General features: G+C 45.1%; 1 protein-coding gene and 1 long non-coding RNA gene across 8 annotated transcripts in view; one reads left to right on the forward strand and one right to left on the reverse strand.

Moving 5' to 3' along the window:
* Positions 1 to 9,601, reverse strand: part of LOC111562327 — a 58,997-nt gene extending 49,396 nt beyond the window's left edge. The window contains exons 1-4 of one of the 7 annotated variants that reach the window (XR_006585706.1): positions 9,482 to 9,562; positions 7,251 to 7,347; positions 4,298 to 4,426; positions 2,250 to 2,330 (exon numbers count right to left, since the gene is read on the reverse strand). This is a non-coding gene — a long non-coding RNA (uncharacterized LOC111562327). Of the gene's footprint in view, positions 1 to 2,249; positions 2,331 to 4,297; positions 4,427 to 7,250; positions 7,348 to 9,481 lie in introns of all 7 variants that reach the window. The other 6 variants (XR_006585704.1, XR_006585703.1, XR_006585707.1 and 3 more) reach the window with 6 other exon arrangements.
* Positions 9,602 to 9,691: 90 nt separating this feature from the next.
* The window catches only part of CNOT10 (CCR4-NOT transcription complex subunit 10), a 70,797-nt gene continuing 64,202 nt past the window's right edge, over positions 9,692 to 16,286 (forward strand). Inside the window, exon 1 of the mRNA XM_006936560.4 lies at positions 9,692 to 9,938. Within this exon, the coding sequence (XP_006936622.2) occupies positions 9,917 to 9,938 (22 nt within the window). The 5' untranslated portion in view covers positions 9,692 to 9,916. The remainder of the gene's footprint in view (positions 9,939 to 16,286) is intronic.

Genomic DNA, 16,286 nt, shown 5'->3' on the forward strand with positions numbered 1-16,286 from the left:
ATGCTCTGTCTCTCTCTGTCCCAAAAATAAATAAACGTTAAAAAAAAAAAAAACTAAAATACACAATATAATTGAATATAAATATTTTGTATATTTAAAAATATATTTTATCTAGATATAAACATATTTTACATGAATACTGTATATTTTATAAACATATATACATTTCTATCTCAAAAATATTGCGTTTTAAAAAAAAAAAAAAAAGCAAGTTTCAGGGACGCTTGGGTGGCTTAGTCAGTTGAGCGTCCAACTGTTGATTTCAGCTCAGGTCATGATCCCGGGGTTGGGGATGGAGCCCCATCACTGGGTTCCACGCTATCGTGGAGCCTGCTTAAGATTCTCTCTCTCTCACTACCTCTGCCCATCTCTCCATCTCACACACTCTCTCTAAAATAAATTTTAGGGGCGCCTGGGTGGCTCAGTCGACTGAGCGGCCGACTTCAGCTCAAGTCATGATCTCGCGGTCCGTGAGCTCAAGCCCCACATCGGGCTCTGTGCTGACAGCTCAGAGCCTGGAGCCTGTTTCATATTCTGTGTCTCCCTCTCTCTGACCCTCCCCTGTTCATGCTCTGTCTCTCCCTGTCTCAAAAATAAATAAAACGTTAAGAAAAAAAAATTTTTAATACATTTTTTAAAAAGGAAGTTTCAGGGGCGCCAGGGTGGCTCAGTCGGTTGAGCGTCCGACTTCAGCTCAGGTCATGACCTCACAGTTTGTGAGTTGGAGCCCCGCATCAGGCTCTGTGCTAACTGCTTGCTTAGAGCCTGGAGCCTGCTTCAGATTCTGTGTCTCCTTCTCTCTCTGCCCCTCCCCTGCTCACGCTTTGTCTCACTCTGTTTCTCAAAAATAAATCAATGTAAAAAAATTTAAAAAAAAAAGGGGCGCCTGGGTGGCGCAGTCGGTTAAGCGTCCGACTTCAGCCAGGTCACGATCTCGCGGTCCGTGAGTTTGAGCCCCGCGTCAGGCTCTGGGCTGATGGCTCGGAGCCTGGAGCCTGTTTCCGATTCTGTGTCTCCCTCTCTGTCTGCCCCTCCCCCGTTCATGCTCTGTCTCTCTCTGTCCCAAAAATAAATAAAAAACGTTGAAAAAAAAATTTTTTAATTAAAAAAAAATCTTTAAAAAAAAAAGGAAGTTTCAGAATAATATCACATGTGCAATACTTATATAAAGTTAAATGACTAATTCAGTGTTGTGTATGTGTTTTAAACACGGACTAGAATACGTGGATACACGGACGAGAAGGACACATCTTCAGCGTAGTCGATACCAGTGGGAAGAGAGTAAGGGAAACGCAATCAGGACGGGAATATAAATGGGACTCATCTGCACCAATGATGATTTGCATATTTTTCAAAAAATATCCAAAGCAAATGTGGCAAATATTAACTTTGTTAAATCCAAGTGGTAAATAAACTTGTCATATTCTTCATTTGTGTGTGTGTTATGAAATACAATTATGATGGTGATGATAAAACTCTCATTACTCAATTTTCACGTTTATAATTGAAATAATCTCGAATTCATATTGTAGGGCATAATAAAAATATGCTGAACATACATACATTTTTTCTTCACTTTTAAATTAGAAATGTTCCCTGCAGATGGCGCCAGAGTCATGAAAAACACTAGGCTGTTGCCAGAATTAATTCTCTTCAAGAAAGGTACCAGACAGAATTGTGAAAATTCCATGTATGCTATTAAGACTTCTACCAGCAATAGCTGTCATTTACATATCAGTGGCTTAGAATTCACGATAAAGATACAAATCTAAATGCCAACAACCTTTGTAGAATTCCTCCCAAAGGAGTAAAGGACCTCCTTCAGGAGGGCATGGGAGGAGAGGGGACGACTGACTTAATAGGTTGTTTCCAAGTCTTTTGCCAAAGGATTTATACTGGCCAGGGTCTAAGCAGGAAAAGAGAAACCACTCTAAGCATTTCAAACAGGGGAGGAAACCCCAGAGGGAATCTAATACAAGGAATTGGATGGAGGAGCAGAGAAACCTGGCAAGGGAGTGAGGCAACCCAGACCTTAGCAAGAGCAGGACCCGGTACTGCCCCCTCCTGGAGCAAGCGGGGAAGGGTAAGGGGGGGTGGGGGATGTTCATGGAGTCCAAGGGGTCCTGAGCAAAACCAGAACTACCCAAGCCCGTTTGGGGATGAAGCCTTTGCCAGAAAGACTACCTGATTGCCTTCTGATTCCCCAATGATGCCTCTCATTGGCTGGGCTTAGCCAGGAGTCAGCTCACCTGGGAGCCTGGGAAACAGCCTGTAGGAGCGAGCCCGTGATACAGAGCAGAGCAGAGCAGAGCCAGGAGCAAAAATGAGATCTGAGAGAGAGAGGATCCGATCCACTGGTTATAACCTTCATTAGTTATAGTTAAACTTTCTTGGGGCACCTGGGTGGCTCAGTGGCTTAAGCGTTGGACTTTGGCTCAGGTTGTGATCTCGGGATTCGCGAGTTCCATCCCATCGGGCTCTGGGCGATCAGCGCAGAGCCAGCTTCAGAAACTCTGTCCCTCTCTCCCTGCCCCTACCTCTCCCCCACCTCCACTTCTCCCCCCTCTCTTTCTCAAAAATAAACATTAAAAAAACAGATTTTCTCTCCCTCTGCCCCTCGTCCCTCTCTGCACCCACCCCCATGAACATGTGTGTGCACAAGTGCGCACTCTCCAAAAAAAAAACCTTTGTTTCTCATTTTTTTCCTCGTATTTATTTACGTTATTTTAGAGAGAGAAAGAGAGAGCATGTGCGAGTGGGGGAGAGGAGCAAAAGGGGAGGGAGAGAGAGAGAGAGAGAGAGAGAGAGAGAGAGAGAGAGAATCCTAAGCAGGCTTCCCACGAAGCCTGATGCCCACGGCCCCGAGATCATGACCTGAGCCAAAATCAAAAGCTGTATGCTCAAGCGACTGAGCCACCCAGGTGTCCTCCTCGTGTTTATTTTTAAAATGCTTCTCAACTCCGGTATACCTAGAGTCGTCAGGTTTGGGGGATGGGAGGGAGAGACCCTAGATGCCAATTGAATCTGAATTTCAGATAAACAATGCAAAATTTGGAATACATATAACAAAAATTTTTAGTATTTATCTGAAATTCAAATTTAACTGGGCATCCTGTGTGGTACACACATTGTACACCATATACTAGGTATAACTCTAAATGAAATGCTTTAAAAATAAAACTAACTTGTACATCCAACTCTACAAAAAACAAAATGTATCCTAGCTTGCACGCGTGTAAGGGAGTAGGAAAGACTATTTCACAGAAGTGGATGATGCCACTCTGTTCCACTCTGGCGACATAGGCTTTGGATATGGGGCCAGATGGAGGCAGTGCAAAATTTAATGGGGTACCAAAAAACTCAGTAAGTAATCAAGATAAATAATAGTTTAATACAATATTTTTAAATAAAAATGAATGCAAAAAATCCACAAGGAAGAAAATATCAAAAATTTTAGTATGACTGGATCAGTAACAACGCTGTGCTGAGATACATTGGAACCTGAGGCAAAAGGAAAAATGGGTAATACTGATCCCATCTTTACTTAAAATATTGACATATTATTCAACATGAATATATTAATTCCTGATTTTTAAAAATATTGCCTTAGAGGCTCCTGGGTGACTCAGCTGGTTAAGTGTCGGACCCTTGATTTCAGCTCAGGTCATGATCCCAGGGTTGTGGGATCAAGCCCTACATCAGGGTCCATGCTGGGCATGAAGCCTACTTGGGATTCTCTCTTTCTTTCTCCCTCTGTCCCTACGTCTCCCCTGCCAGCCACTTGTGCATGCACACACGCACGCTCTCTCAAAATAAATCAACTTAAAAATATTGCCTTAAAACGTTATTTGTCTTGATTACTCAATTTCTTGGCACTTCGTTAAATTTTTGCACCTGAAGTGAGTGTTTAGCACTGTTTGGAACCATTTCAGGGTCACACAAAATTTACCAGATTTGGATCAAAGGTTAGTGGCACACTTTCAGTTAGCAAATAGTTTTCCCTTAGAAGCTTGATTTGAATATCCAGTGAATAAGAAGTGAAGCTGGGATGGGAGCTTGATGTCCATCCCTGTGGATGTCACTGCTTTGGTGCAAAACCAGCAGAAATTTATGCTTTCACATCTCTGTAGTACTTCTTGGCAATTACGATTCACTGTGATGAGTCGGTTGCAAAATAATTTGTAGTTTCCATCAGAAGTTTGATTATGGGAATAACGACATTTAACTCTTTGCACCCTTAAAAAAAGCCAGATCAAGAGTCCAAGAACTCTTTTCAAGTGCCTGTTCTGACACTTACTAGCTGAGCAAGTTGGTTTACTTCTTGGAGCCTCAGTGTTCTCATCCAAAAAAATAGGTTTGAGTATCCACATCCATATCACGAGGATGTTGAGGACGAAAAGGAACAATGCAAAACCTCTTTATGAAACTGTAAAAGACCATACAAAAGTGTCACTACCCCGAATACACTGAAGAATTCTCATTGTCTAAGTCGTGCTGCATTCGTGGATACTGGCATGTTTGCTAAGCATAAGTACAATGATGATATTTAAAGACAGTGTTTGGAGATTACAGCTGAGGTGATGGAGAGGGGATTCATACAAGAGATTGTTTCCAGAGTGGAATCGAAGACTTGAAAATTACCAGTACAGGGGTGCCTAGTGGCTCAGTTGGTTAAGCATTCGACTTTGCCTCAGGTCATGATCTCATAGTCTGTGAGTTAGAGCCCCGCATCTGGCTCTGTGCTGATAGCTCAATGGCTCAGAGCCTGGAACCTGCTTCGGATTCTGTGTCTCCCTCTCTCTGCCCCTCCCTCATTCATGCTGTCTCTCTCTGTCTCAAGAATAAACATTTAAAAAAAAGAAAAAAAAGAAAATTACTAATACAGCCTTGGGTAGTCAGGAACATCTTCTTGAGGAGAGATGATGCCCGTGTTTTCAGGGAAGGAAATGGGTACTGGCTGTAAGGGAGGGAGGGTGTGGATGGGGTGGAAGCTGAAAAGGGATTATAGGCAGGTCATGAAGGGTCTTAACCCATTTTCAGGAGTTTGGACTTGGTGCTAAGAGCAGTGAAGTGTTTTAAACGGAAGTGGACATGATCAGATTAGCATTAAAAACCTATCTCTGGCTAAATGAAGGCATTCTAGAAGTGGAGAGACTGGATGAGAAGGCTGCTGTGGCTCTTGTCTCAGTCAGAGGTGATAATGACCTGGGAGAGTGGCAGTGAGAATGGAAGGATCCATCAAATGGAGGAGGTAAAATCCACGGACTCGGTCGGTTGGTTGGTTGGTTGAACGAGAGATGGGGGATGAAGAATCGGGAGATGGTTTGCAGTTATTTATTGCTATATGACAAGCACCCCAAATGTAGCAGTTTAAAAGAACAACTTGTATATCCACATGCAAAAGGATGAAGTTGGCCCCCTAGCTGGCATAATATATAAAAATTAATTCAAAATGCATCAAAGACCTAAATGTAAGAGCTAAAACGATTTTTTTTTAAAGAAGAGCCAAGAGGAGCCCAGTGGCTCAGTCAGTTAAGCATCCGACTCTTGATTTGGGCTCAGGTCGTGATCTCGAAGATGTGGGATCAAGTCGTGCATTGGGCTCTGCACCGAGCACAGAGCCTGCTTGAGACTCTCTCTCTCCCTCTCTCTGCCCCTCTTCCAGTCTCAGTCTCTCCCCACCCCATAAACAAACAAACATTAAAAAAAAAACACACATTTAGGGGCACCTGAGGGTCTCAGTCGGTTAAGCGTCCAACTTCAGCTCAGGTCATGATCTCACAGTTTATGGGTTTGAGCCCCACATTGGGCTCTGTACCGACAGCTCAGAGCCTGGATCCTGCTTTGGATTCTGTGTCTCCCTCTCTTTCTGCCCCTCCCCTGCTTGCACTCTGTCTGTCTCTCTCTCTCAAAAATAAGTAAACATTAAAATATATATATTTAAAAAAAAAAGAGGGGCACCTGGGTGGCTCATTTGCTTAAGTGACGTGTCTGACTTTCACTCAGGTCATGATCTCACCATTTAGGAGTTCAAGCCCAGCATTCAGCTCTCTGCTGTCAGTATGGAGCCTGCTTCGGATCCTCTATCCTTCCCCCACCCCGCCCCTCCGCTGCTCACTCTCTCTCTCTCAAAAATAAACATTAAAAAAATAATAAAATTTAAAAAGAGTTAAAAAATTATAAAAGTCTTAGGGAAAGCAAGAATAAATCTTCATGACCTGGTTTATTAGATATGATACAAAAAGCTGAGTTGACAAAAGAAAAAATAGATAAATTGGACTTCATCAAAGTTAAAAACTTTTCTGCTTCAAAGGACTCAATCAAGAAAAAGACAAGTCATAGATGGGAGAAGATACGTGCAAATTATATATATGATAACATATGACTTTTATAATTAACAATATAAAGAAGGGCGCCTGGCTGGCTGCGTTGGAAGAACATGCGACTTTTGATCTCGGTGTTGTGGGTTCGAGCCCCGCGTCGGGCTCTGTGCTGACCGCTCAGAGCCTGGAGCCTGCTTCAGATTCTGTGTCTTCCTCTCTCTCTGCCCCTCCCCTGCTCACACTCTGTCAATCTCTCAAAAAATAGACGTTAAAAAAAAATTTTTTTTAATAAGAAAGCTGAAACAATTTCAGCAACAAAATAGCATAATATTGAATCGTAAACACAATAGAAAATAAATATTCATGAGTCCATAATGATAAAGTTTATGACTGAATAAGTAACTGAATGTGGGAGAAGAGACAGATCTCCCTCAGAGAAGGTAATCTATCTACATACACGCCTTACTGCAGGAGGTAGGACGTTCTAAACTGTCCTCCACTCCCCCACCGGAGTGTCGAACTGCACGTGATGACTCGCTTCCCAAGAGTAAAGTGTGGGGGTAACTTTACAGCGGAGAAGCCTGGCAGACACCCCAAGCCAGGTGATCAAGGGTAACATCGTCATTTTGCTAGGATGCTCTCTCCATTTGACACGAGAACAGCACGTCACCTCTGTGGTTTTCCACCTAAAAACCCCATAATTTTAGTCTAGCTGTAGCTGAACTCAAGGGGTGCCGCCCTTGGGGTGCATCAACTTGAATACCACCCAAAGAAGTGCTGAAGGCAAAGAACTTTTTATCACTTGTTACATGGAAGGAGACCGATAGTTCTCAAAGCACTGTCTTCCCGTGGGATTAGCACAGGGTGTTTTTCTTCAGGCTTTCAGGGGGCAGGGCAGGGAGCTTGCATATACATTAAAGAACTTACACATATTCTCTCAGGCTCTTTGCCCCAACTGTGCATGCCTAACATGCTAACGGGCTGGTGCATATCGGGATGCTCAAAAAATGGCAGAAAACCCCACCTGTAGGAGGAGATCTTAGTATTATAACGAGCTAAAAGTACTTCAAAACAATTCAGGGGGACACAAATAATAATGAATAAAAAATGGGGTGCCTGGCCGGCTCAATCGGTATAGAGCATGTGACTCTTGATCTGGGGGTTGTGAGTTCGAGCCCCATGTGGGATGTAGAAATTACTTCAAAATAAAATCTTAAAAAAAAAAAAAAAAAAGACAATGCAGGGGGGCTTCTGTGTAAGATCCTCAGCTCCAGTCCAGCTCAAACTGGCTCACCTAAGGGGCTATCAGGTGAAACACCTAACTGGGCAGTCTCCTTGGCTGGAATTCCTGGTTCTGCAAGACGAAACACATTCCTTCCCTGTTTTTGTCCCTTCCCTCCTCCCTTCTGCTGAGAGCTTTGAACACTCTGATCTGAGTAACTCCTCTGCTGGGTCCTAGCTAACAGGGGCAGGGGTATCCTGAAATGGCAGACCCCATTGATCGGAGGCCCATGAAGTCATACTAGCAGGTGTCCTGGTGCCGCTTTATCTGGTCTCCTGGAGGTCTTTTCCATGTCAAGAGACTTGGAATCTAAAAAACGCCTTTATTCTTCATGTTTAAGATTTCACTAGGGACATTTGGTAATTGTATCTATCTGTAGCGTAGTGCGGATTAACTACTTGTCCCACAAATTGCTTTGAATGATAAAGCAGGCATTCATACCCCTGGAGCCGAAGCCTATGTGTTCCTTGGTTGGTCCGGCCGCGCCTGGGTACACATTGATGAGGGAGCGTAAGACAAACTGAGGGCAAAGTACAGGCTAACAGCACCCCCGGGGCCCCCAGGTGGAATATGTGTGCTATTTCTTGGACACTCCTGGCTACCCAAGAACAAAGGAAAGGGGTTTAAGTGCTGGCCATGGTAATGTGGGAAACTAAGGCAAACGAAATTTTAAATTCCCTTACTGCCTACAGCCCATTGACAAGTGCTTGAAATAGGCAGAGTGGCCTCCCTCTAGGAGCTCAGCTGCCTCCGTGACGACACTTTGCTAGGGACAAGAGGGAATCTTGGCTTAGCATCATCCTGACCCCCAGGAACCTGTAAGTCCACTTTAACGTTACAAAAATTCCTTTGGAGACTTCCTGTATCTCAACACCCCCAAGATATAAGCTGGCAATCATATTCTAAGCTTATGGCCCCCTGATATACAGATGTATATCTCGGTCTCATGACTAAGGTTTTACTAAACGGTAATAAATGGTGTTTTCCCAACAGCACCTAGCCTCTCAAGGTCCTGGAAACCTTGCTTCCGAAATTCCTTAGAGTCTTAAATTATCCCTAACCTCCTCCCTACCTGAGGATATATTATCAGTCACCCGTCACAACCCCAGGGCAGCTCTTTCTGCCCACGGGTCCTCTCCCCATGTTTTAATAAAATCACCTTTTTGCACCAAAGACGTCTTTAGGGACTTTCTTGGCCATCGGCTCCAGACCCCACCATCGCCCCAAAACTTCATCAATATGACCATTAACGTTTTGAATTGACAAGTTGGAGGTCTGGGTGCCAGCTTCATAACCATGAACAAAATATTGGGAAACCCAAATCAAAGAGCATTCTTCAAAAATCCTGACCAGTACTCCTTAAAGCTGTCAAGATTGTCAAGAACAAGAAAAACCTGAAAAACTATCAGCCAAGAATAGCCTAAGAAGACATAATTAATATGTGTAATGTCGTGTCTTTTGACAGGATACTGGAACAGAAAAGAGACATCGGGGAAAACTGGTGAAATTCATATAGTAATGTACCAGTCAAGGTGGTTTCTTAGATGTGACAGACGTACCATGGTAACTTAGTCAAAATTTAAGAGGCTCACAACAGGGGACTCTAGGTCAGGAGTATGCAGGAACTCTATGCATCGCCGTTGCAATCTTCTGTAAAGCTAAAACTATTCTAAAATGTTTTCTTTTCAAACGGCAACTGCAACAGTGCCTTCTCACAGAATTGTGAGACATCAGCGAGAGCTTACAGGCCAAGTGCAAGGGGCAATGCTTAGCGCACAGATGACAGGTGTTACTAGTGCTATTTTACGTAAACTGCGGGAGGGACTAGAGCCCCGACACCAAGGTATTTTAATCACGATAAGCAAGAGGCACTCACCCCACGATCCCAACCGGCAAACCCACCACGCGCCCACAACTCCACGCGAGCGCACTTCCGGCCGGGCGCGCGCGCATGCACACGCACTGGCCGCCGGGGGCGGAGCGCGCAGGACGACGCCAGCGTGAGGCGGGGCTGGCCGCCGTTCCCACACGGGCGGCGGCCCCCGGAAGTGGCGTGCTGGGGATGTCGCGGAGCGGAAGCCGAGTGTGGCGGGAGGCCGGCTGGAGACGCTGTCTCCTGTTGCTAGACGACGCGAACTAGCCTTCGTCACTTCCTCAGCCCGCCGTCTACCCACTCCCCAGGCCGGAACTCAGGGGCCCGGAGCCGCGGTGGGCACAGAGTCGTTCTCCGAGGCCCAGGACCGCGGCCCGCTCGGCAGCTGGAGTCGAGGCCACGCCACCCGCGGGGAAGAACCCAAGCTGGAGTGGGAAGATGGCTGCAGACAAGCCTACAGGTGAGGCGCCCACGCCCGGGGCGGGCGGACCCTGGCGCTGAGTAGGTGGGGACTAGGGGGTGGGGACCCGAGGGTGACTTTAATTTGGGTGTGCGTTCCTCTCCCCCGTCCTCTCCCTCGGCCGCCCCTAACGTGAGTCTTTGGGCCCCATGGCCGGTAGTTTTTTTTTACGTAAGTGCAGTATGAAGCCGCCACCGACCGCCTTTGCCCCGCTCGCCGGAATATCGGACTTACATTTGTGTAGCCACTTCACGGGCTTTTCGGTTTTCCAGGGCGGAAGGCGGATCATCCCGCAGCACACGGGTGCCTTATGTCCCCTGGCTCAGGATAGGGCTCACCTGGGCTATTTCGCCCACGGGAGCCTGCCTCTGGTCAGCGATGTCCTATGAAGTTAGCTTTGTGAAAACTGTTTAAATAGTCCTAAAACTGAAGTGTCTCTCTTCGTTCTGTGCTAATACCTTGAGCTTAGGACCTATTTTCCCCTAGTTCCTCAAGGTTAGCTCATTTAATTTCGACTGATTTCTTTATGGATTAGTACCCCATTCCTAGAGTCTTCTCCGTTAAGGTGTATAAAATTCTTTCCTGCCTGCCTCTGGGAGGGTCTGCCGTATGTTTCCTGTAAGAAGTGAATGTTCTCTGTGGCATCCAGGTTCATTGGAAGAACTTCACTCGCAGGTCTTAGAAGTGGTCAACACTTTGTCTTTTCTAAAGATTTCACTGTAAAAAGCCCATCTCAGTATTCTGAAGGTTTTGATCTCAATGACTGATGGTCGGACTAGATTTGAAACGAAAGTGAGCCAGTCCTGCTATCGGAAATTTGTTAAAAGATCTCTGCCGCAGTCTGCTGAGAAGGAAAACCATAGAGAAAAAGTTTACAAATTGAGGATAATAGAGTGTGCTGTAGAATGTTAGGTAGGCTGGTCCCAGGAGGCTTCTGGTGGGGGTGGTATCTGAGCAGAAACTCCCATGAAATCACAGAGTGACCGTATGGAATGGGGCAGGCTGGATAGCGAGAATGTTCCAGGCGGGAAATCAGCGTGGCTTGTCCAGGGCCGGACCAAGCTGCCCGACATCTTCCGTCCTTAACTGAAGGCAGCGTCTCTGCGTCCCGGGTTTACGGTTCCTACTTGGCCATATCCTTGCGCTTGCTTGGAATGAGCTTTTTAAAAAAGGCCTAAGGCGGGGCGCCTGGGTGGCTCAGTCCGTTAAGCGTCCGACTTCGGCTCAGGTCATGATCTCGCGTTTGGTGAGTTCAAGCCCCGCGCCGGGCCTTGTGCTGACAACTCGGAGCCTGGAGCCTGTTTCGGATTCTGTGTCTCCCTCTCTCTGACCCTCCCCGTTCATGCTCTGTCTCTCTCCGTCTCAAAAATAAATAAACGTTAAAAAAAAAAAATTAAAAAAAAAAAAGGCCTAAGGCCTGTCCGGTTTCCGAGTCCTGCCGTGAAGTGTTCTCGTACCTGTCCCTTCATTCACTCACGAAGATTGGGCCCCGGCACCGTGTTGGAGGTTGAAGAAATGGATATGACTCGCTCCGTGCCTCCGACGTGTCCTGTTTAGTCCGTAAGGACAGCGCCGCTGGGTGGCACTCCCATCTGGTAACGTGTGCCACGCGTAACGTGGCGGCGTAACGCAGGTAGTGGAGGAACGAGGCCCACGGTGATTCGGGGCCGTGTCTTTGGCTGAAGCTTTGTAGCCACGTGGTAGGAAACGTCTCACCTAGATGACGCTACTTTGGTATCCAGCCGAGTGTTCAGTGTGGTCTCCTTGAATCTGGCCTCCTCCTCTCAGTCCCCGCTTCACCTGCTGTGATTCTAGCCTTTGTCTCCTAATGTCTCCCTCGCGCGAGGCCGCCTTCTGGCTGCCGTCCCTGTCTCTTCGTGTCCGGTCTGTTCTTCTCACTAAGACGCTAATTGCAGCAAAGCATTCCGATGCCTGTACACCTTCTAAGCTTATGCCATCTCGTGTGCATCGCGTCCTCTTTCCTACATGTCATTCGTGAAACTTCACCATGTGTTTCCAGCCGACGTTTCCGTATCCGCACACTTACCTCTTCACCCCAGAAACGACTCTTGGACATACTGTTCTTCTGAGCTGCTGAGTGGTAGTGCCTTCGATTTTCTTTTCTCTTTGGTAAACACGCTCCTCATTCAAAGGCTTTTTTTTTATTATTATTAGTAACGTTTTTTAAAAGTTGATTTATGGGGCGCCTGGGTGGCGCAGTCGGTTAAGCGTCCGACTTCAGCCAGGTCACGATCTCGCGGTCCGGGAGTTCGAGCCCCGCGTCGGGCTCTGGGCTGATGGCTCAGAGCCTGGAGCCTGTTTCCGATTCTGTGTCTCCCTGTCTGCCCCTCCCCCGTTCATGCTCTGTCTCTCTCTGTCCCAAAAATAAATAAATGTTGAAAAAAAAATTTTTAAAAAAAAGTTGATTTATTTTGAAAGAGAGAGAGAGGGCGGAGCAGGGGAAGGGTGGAGGGGGGCGGGGGTGAGAGAATCCCAAGCAGACTCCGCACTGTCAGCACAGAGCCTAATGAGATGTGGGGCTCAAAGTCACCAACCATGAGACCAGGACCTGAGCCAAGATCGAGAGTCAGACGCTTAACCGGCTGAACCACCCGGGTGCCCCTCATGGTCTAGTTTACATGCTGCTTCATCTCTGAGCTCCTGAGCTCAGGGCCCTTGTCACGGAGGGTAAGAAAAGAGACCCATGAAAGCATTTAAGAAAGTGACCTGATCACAGCGTGGGAAGGGGGAGGTTAAACTGAAACGAGACCGGAAGCCCAAAGACTAGCTAAAAGCGGCTAGTGCTATAGTAATTTATTCAGTAAATATTTACCCATGGTCTGCCTTGCCAGGCACTGACATAATCTCTGTAATCATGGAGCTTATGGTATGAAAGACAAACATGTAAACTAAAAAAATACTTGTGAGTTTAAGTTGTGATGAATATTGTGAAGAAAAGGAAGTAAGAGGACCAAGGATAACCGAGAGCAAGAACCCTGTTAAGAATGGATTGGGTAGAAAAGGAATCACTCTTTTAGAGGTAACATTTTGTGACTGATTGGGTATAGTTGGTAAGCAGAAAGGCTTACTCTTTACGCAAGGTTCTTAGTTGAACCTCAGTTTCTCATTTGCAAAATGGGGGTCCTAACAGTTTTCCAACTTACTCATGTATTTTTTTTAACATTTTATTAAATTTTTTTTACGTTTGTTTATTTTTGAGAGGTGAGATAGAAAACAAGTAGGGGAAGGGCAGAGAGAGAGAGAGAGAGAGAGAGAGAGAATCTGAATCAGGCCCCAGGCTCTGAGCTGTCAGCGCAAGAGCCCAACTCAGGTCTCGAACCCACGGACCGCGAGATCCTGACCTGAGCCGAAGTCCGATGCTTAACTGACTGAGCCACCCAGGCGCCCGTGAGATTTCATTTCTAAGTAGGCTCTGCACCCAATGTGGGCCTCGAACTTACAACCCTGAGATCAGAGTCGCGTGTTCCACCGACTGTGCCAGCCAGGCACCCTCTAACTTTTAATAGTGTTTTAGTTTATTTACTCACAGGGTTGTTGCTTGTGTGCCTCACCTGAGGTCAGGTGTTTGTTTTAGCTCACATCCTTTGAAAAGCAGAACCCAACTCAAGTGCTCTCAGTTTGGAAGGTGCAACGCAGAGTAGTAGAGGTGAGAGAGGAGAAGGCCAGGCCGAGGGAGGTGCAGTATGTTACATACTTGGCTCTTGTTCCTCCCTGAGCTGAGAGAGAGCAGGCCACTTGCATGTGGGGTTTTTCTGAAAGGGCTGCAGGGAGACACTGCACTTCAGGATAGTCCATATGAGAGAGAGAAAAGGGATAGCTTAGCGGTCCAGCTTCCTCCTGTTTCCTGTTTCTAGTTGGTAAAGACTCATTCCACGGGAGACAAATTTACCCATGCTTCTGGATTGTATGGCTTCTCAGTGACTGCTCGGCCAGCAGGTCTCCCACCCTGATTTGTATGAGACCAAATTGCAGAGGGAGGACGGATGGAGACCAACCAAAGACAAAGGCTCAAGGGGGCAGTGGGGGGCTCACGAGGTCCGTGTCCCTGTATGACATATAAAAGTGGTGTGAAACTGGTTTCATTTTTTACTAAGGAAGTACCAACAGTGTTTTAGGGTGATTTATTTGACTTTGATTTTTATGGTCATCTGAGAGGAGAAAATGGCTGGAATTAGGACACAAAATCCTAGATTTGAATTTATCTGGGAATTTGGACCGTGTGTGAAAAAGGTTGATAACATTATGAATAAGGGAAAGATAGAGCCTGACCTGATGGGTAATATGAAATCAGCTTTCAAAGATAGCTTTAAAATTTTAAGCCAGGATGGCCATAAAAATGATAAGAAGAACAAACAAATGGGAAGATTTTAAGCCAAGGCTATTTTTATTTTATTAAAGACACCCAAAACTGATTATTATTATTATTATTATTAAATGTATAAGGTAAAAAACTATTAAGTCCTCTATTGCCCCTACCCAATTCCTGTCTCCAGGTAGCCAATACTGAGTTTGTGTGTTCTTCCAGACTTGTCTACACCTACCCAAGCTCACACTGACTTAAAAATATATATGGCTCAGGTCATGATCCCAGGGTCGTGGGTTAAGATTCTCTCTTTTCTCCCTCTGCTTCTCTACCCTGCTCCATGCTTTCTCTCTCTCTAAAATTAAAAAATAAAAATAAAATATATGTGCAGATCACGTGGTACTGTCCTGCCATTTGCTTTCTTCAGGGTTCAGTAGGGAATCTGCATATTTGGTATTTTTTCAGCTTCGTATTACAAGTGATTTCAAACATCCAAAAAAATTGAAAAAATGAGTATCCATATACCCACCACCTAGTTTAACAATTGTTACATTTTGCCGTAGTTGCTTCTTCTTTATCTAGCTAAAATTCTTTTTTTTTTTTTTTAATTTTTTTTTTTCAACGTTTATTTATTTTTGGGACAGAGAGAGACAGAGCATGAACGGGGGAGGGGCAGAGAGAGAGGGAGACACAGAATCGGAAAGAGGCTCCAGGCTCTGAGCCATCAGTGCAGAGCCCGACGCGGGGCTCGAACTCACGGACTGCAAGATCGTGACCTGGCTGAAGTCGGACGCTTAACTGACTGCGCCACCCAGGCGCCCCTCTAGCTAAAATTCTTAATGTTGAATATTTCTTTTGTTTTTAAGTTTATTTATGTTGAGAGAGAGTGTGAGTTGGGGGGAGGGGCAGAGAGGAGAGAGAGAATCCTGAGCAGGTTCAGTGTTGAAAGCGAGAGCCGGATGCGGGGCTCCATCTCGTGACCTGAGCTGAAATCAAAAGTTGGACGCTCAACCACCTGGGCCACCCAGGCGCCCCAGTGTTGAATAGTTACAGATACTTCATCTCTAAATATTTCACCATGCACTTTTTTAAAATAAGGCCTTTCACCTATATAACTGTTGTCATACTTTAGAAAATTACCATTTAAATATACTAAACTTCCCCAAAGTAAGCTGTACTTACCTGACAAAGTATCAGTTATAAGGTAATAATAAGTCAAAATGATGAAAAGTACAGCCCAGGGAAGAGAGTCAACAATACAGTGACCACACTTATTGTGGTGAGTGCCAGGTAATACAGAGTTGAATCAACGTGTTGTACACCTGAAACTAATCAGTTAGAAAAACCAGCTGTGCTTTTCAAACTAAGATCCAGTTAAGATTCACACATTATATATTTTAGGTCTCTTCAGTGTCTTCATTCCCAGTATCTCCCTTTTCGTTTTGTTTTGTTTTGTTTTGTTTTGTTTTGTTTTGTTTTGTTTTGTTGCATGACAGTGATTTTTTGAAGAGACGAAGTCAGTTGTCTTGTATAATACCCCACATTCCGGATTTGTCTGATTGTTTCTTCCTGGTATCCTTGTCCTTGGTCCTTGTCTTCTGTATTTTCTGTGAACTGAAAGTTACTTCTCAGGCTTGGTTAGATTTAGATTTACCATATTTGTATATTTTTAGGTGATTCTGTATACTTTATATAAAGTACATGATGTCAGTTTCAATTTGTCCACCATTAGTGATGCCAAGTTTGGTCAATTTGGTAAGGTAGTGATAGGAACATCTTTTTCCAATTATAATTAGAAGTAATCTAATGGATAATAATTTAGAATAATTTAAACATCCACCATTGGTGATCAGTTGTATCATGGGGGGGGGGGGGGCTGCAAGGTGGTACTTTTTCTAGTTCCATTACTGCTGACATTTATTTGCTGATATTCTGTAAAGAACAGCGCTCCTGTATTAATTAACTGGGGATGAACTATAATTCTTCCCAGAAAGGCATGTTAAATGTTAAAAACTTGAAAATTC

This window comes from Felis catus, chromosome C2, assembly GCF_018350175.1.
Source record: "Felis catus isolate Fca126 chromosome C2, F.catus_Fca126_mat1.0, whole genome shotgun sequence".
NCBI lineage: Eukaryota > Metazoa > Chordata > Mammalia > Carnivora > Felidae > Felis > Felis catus.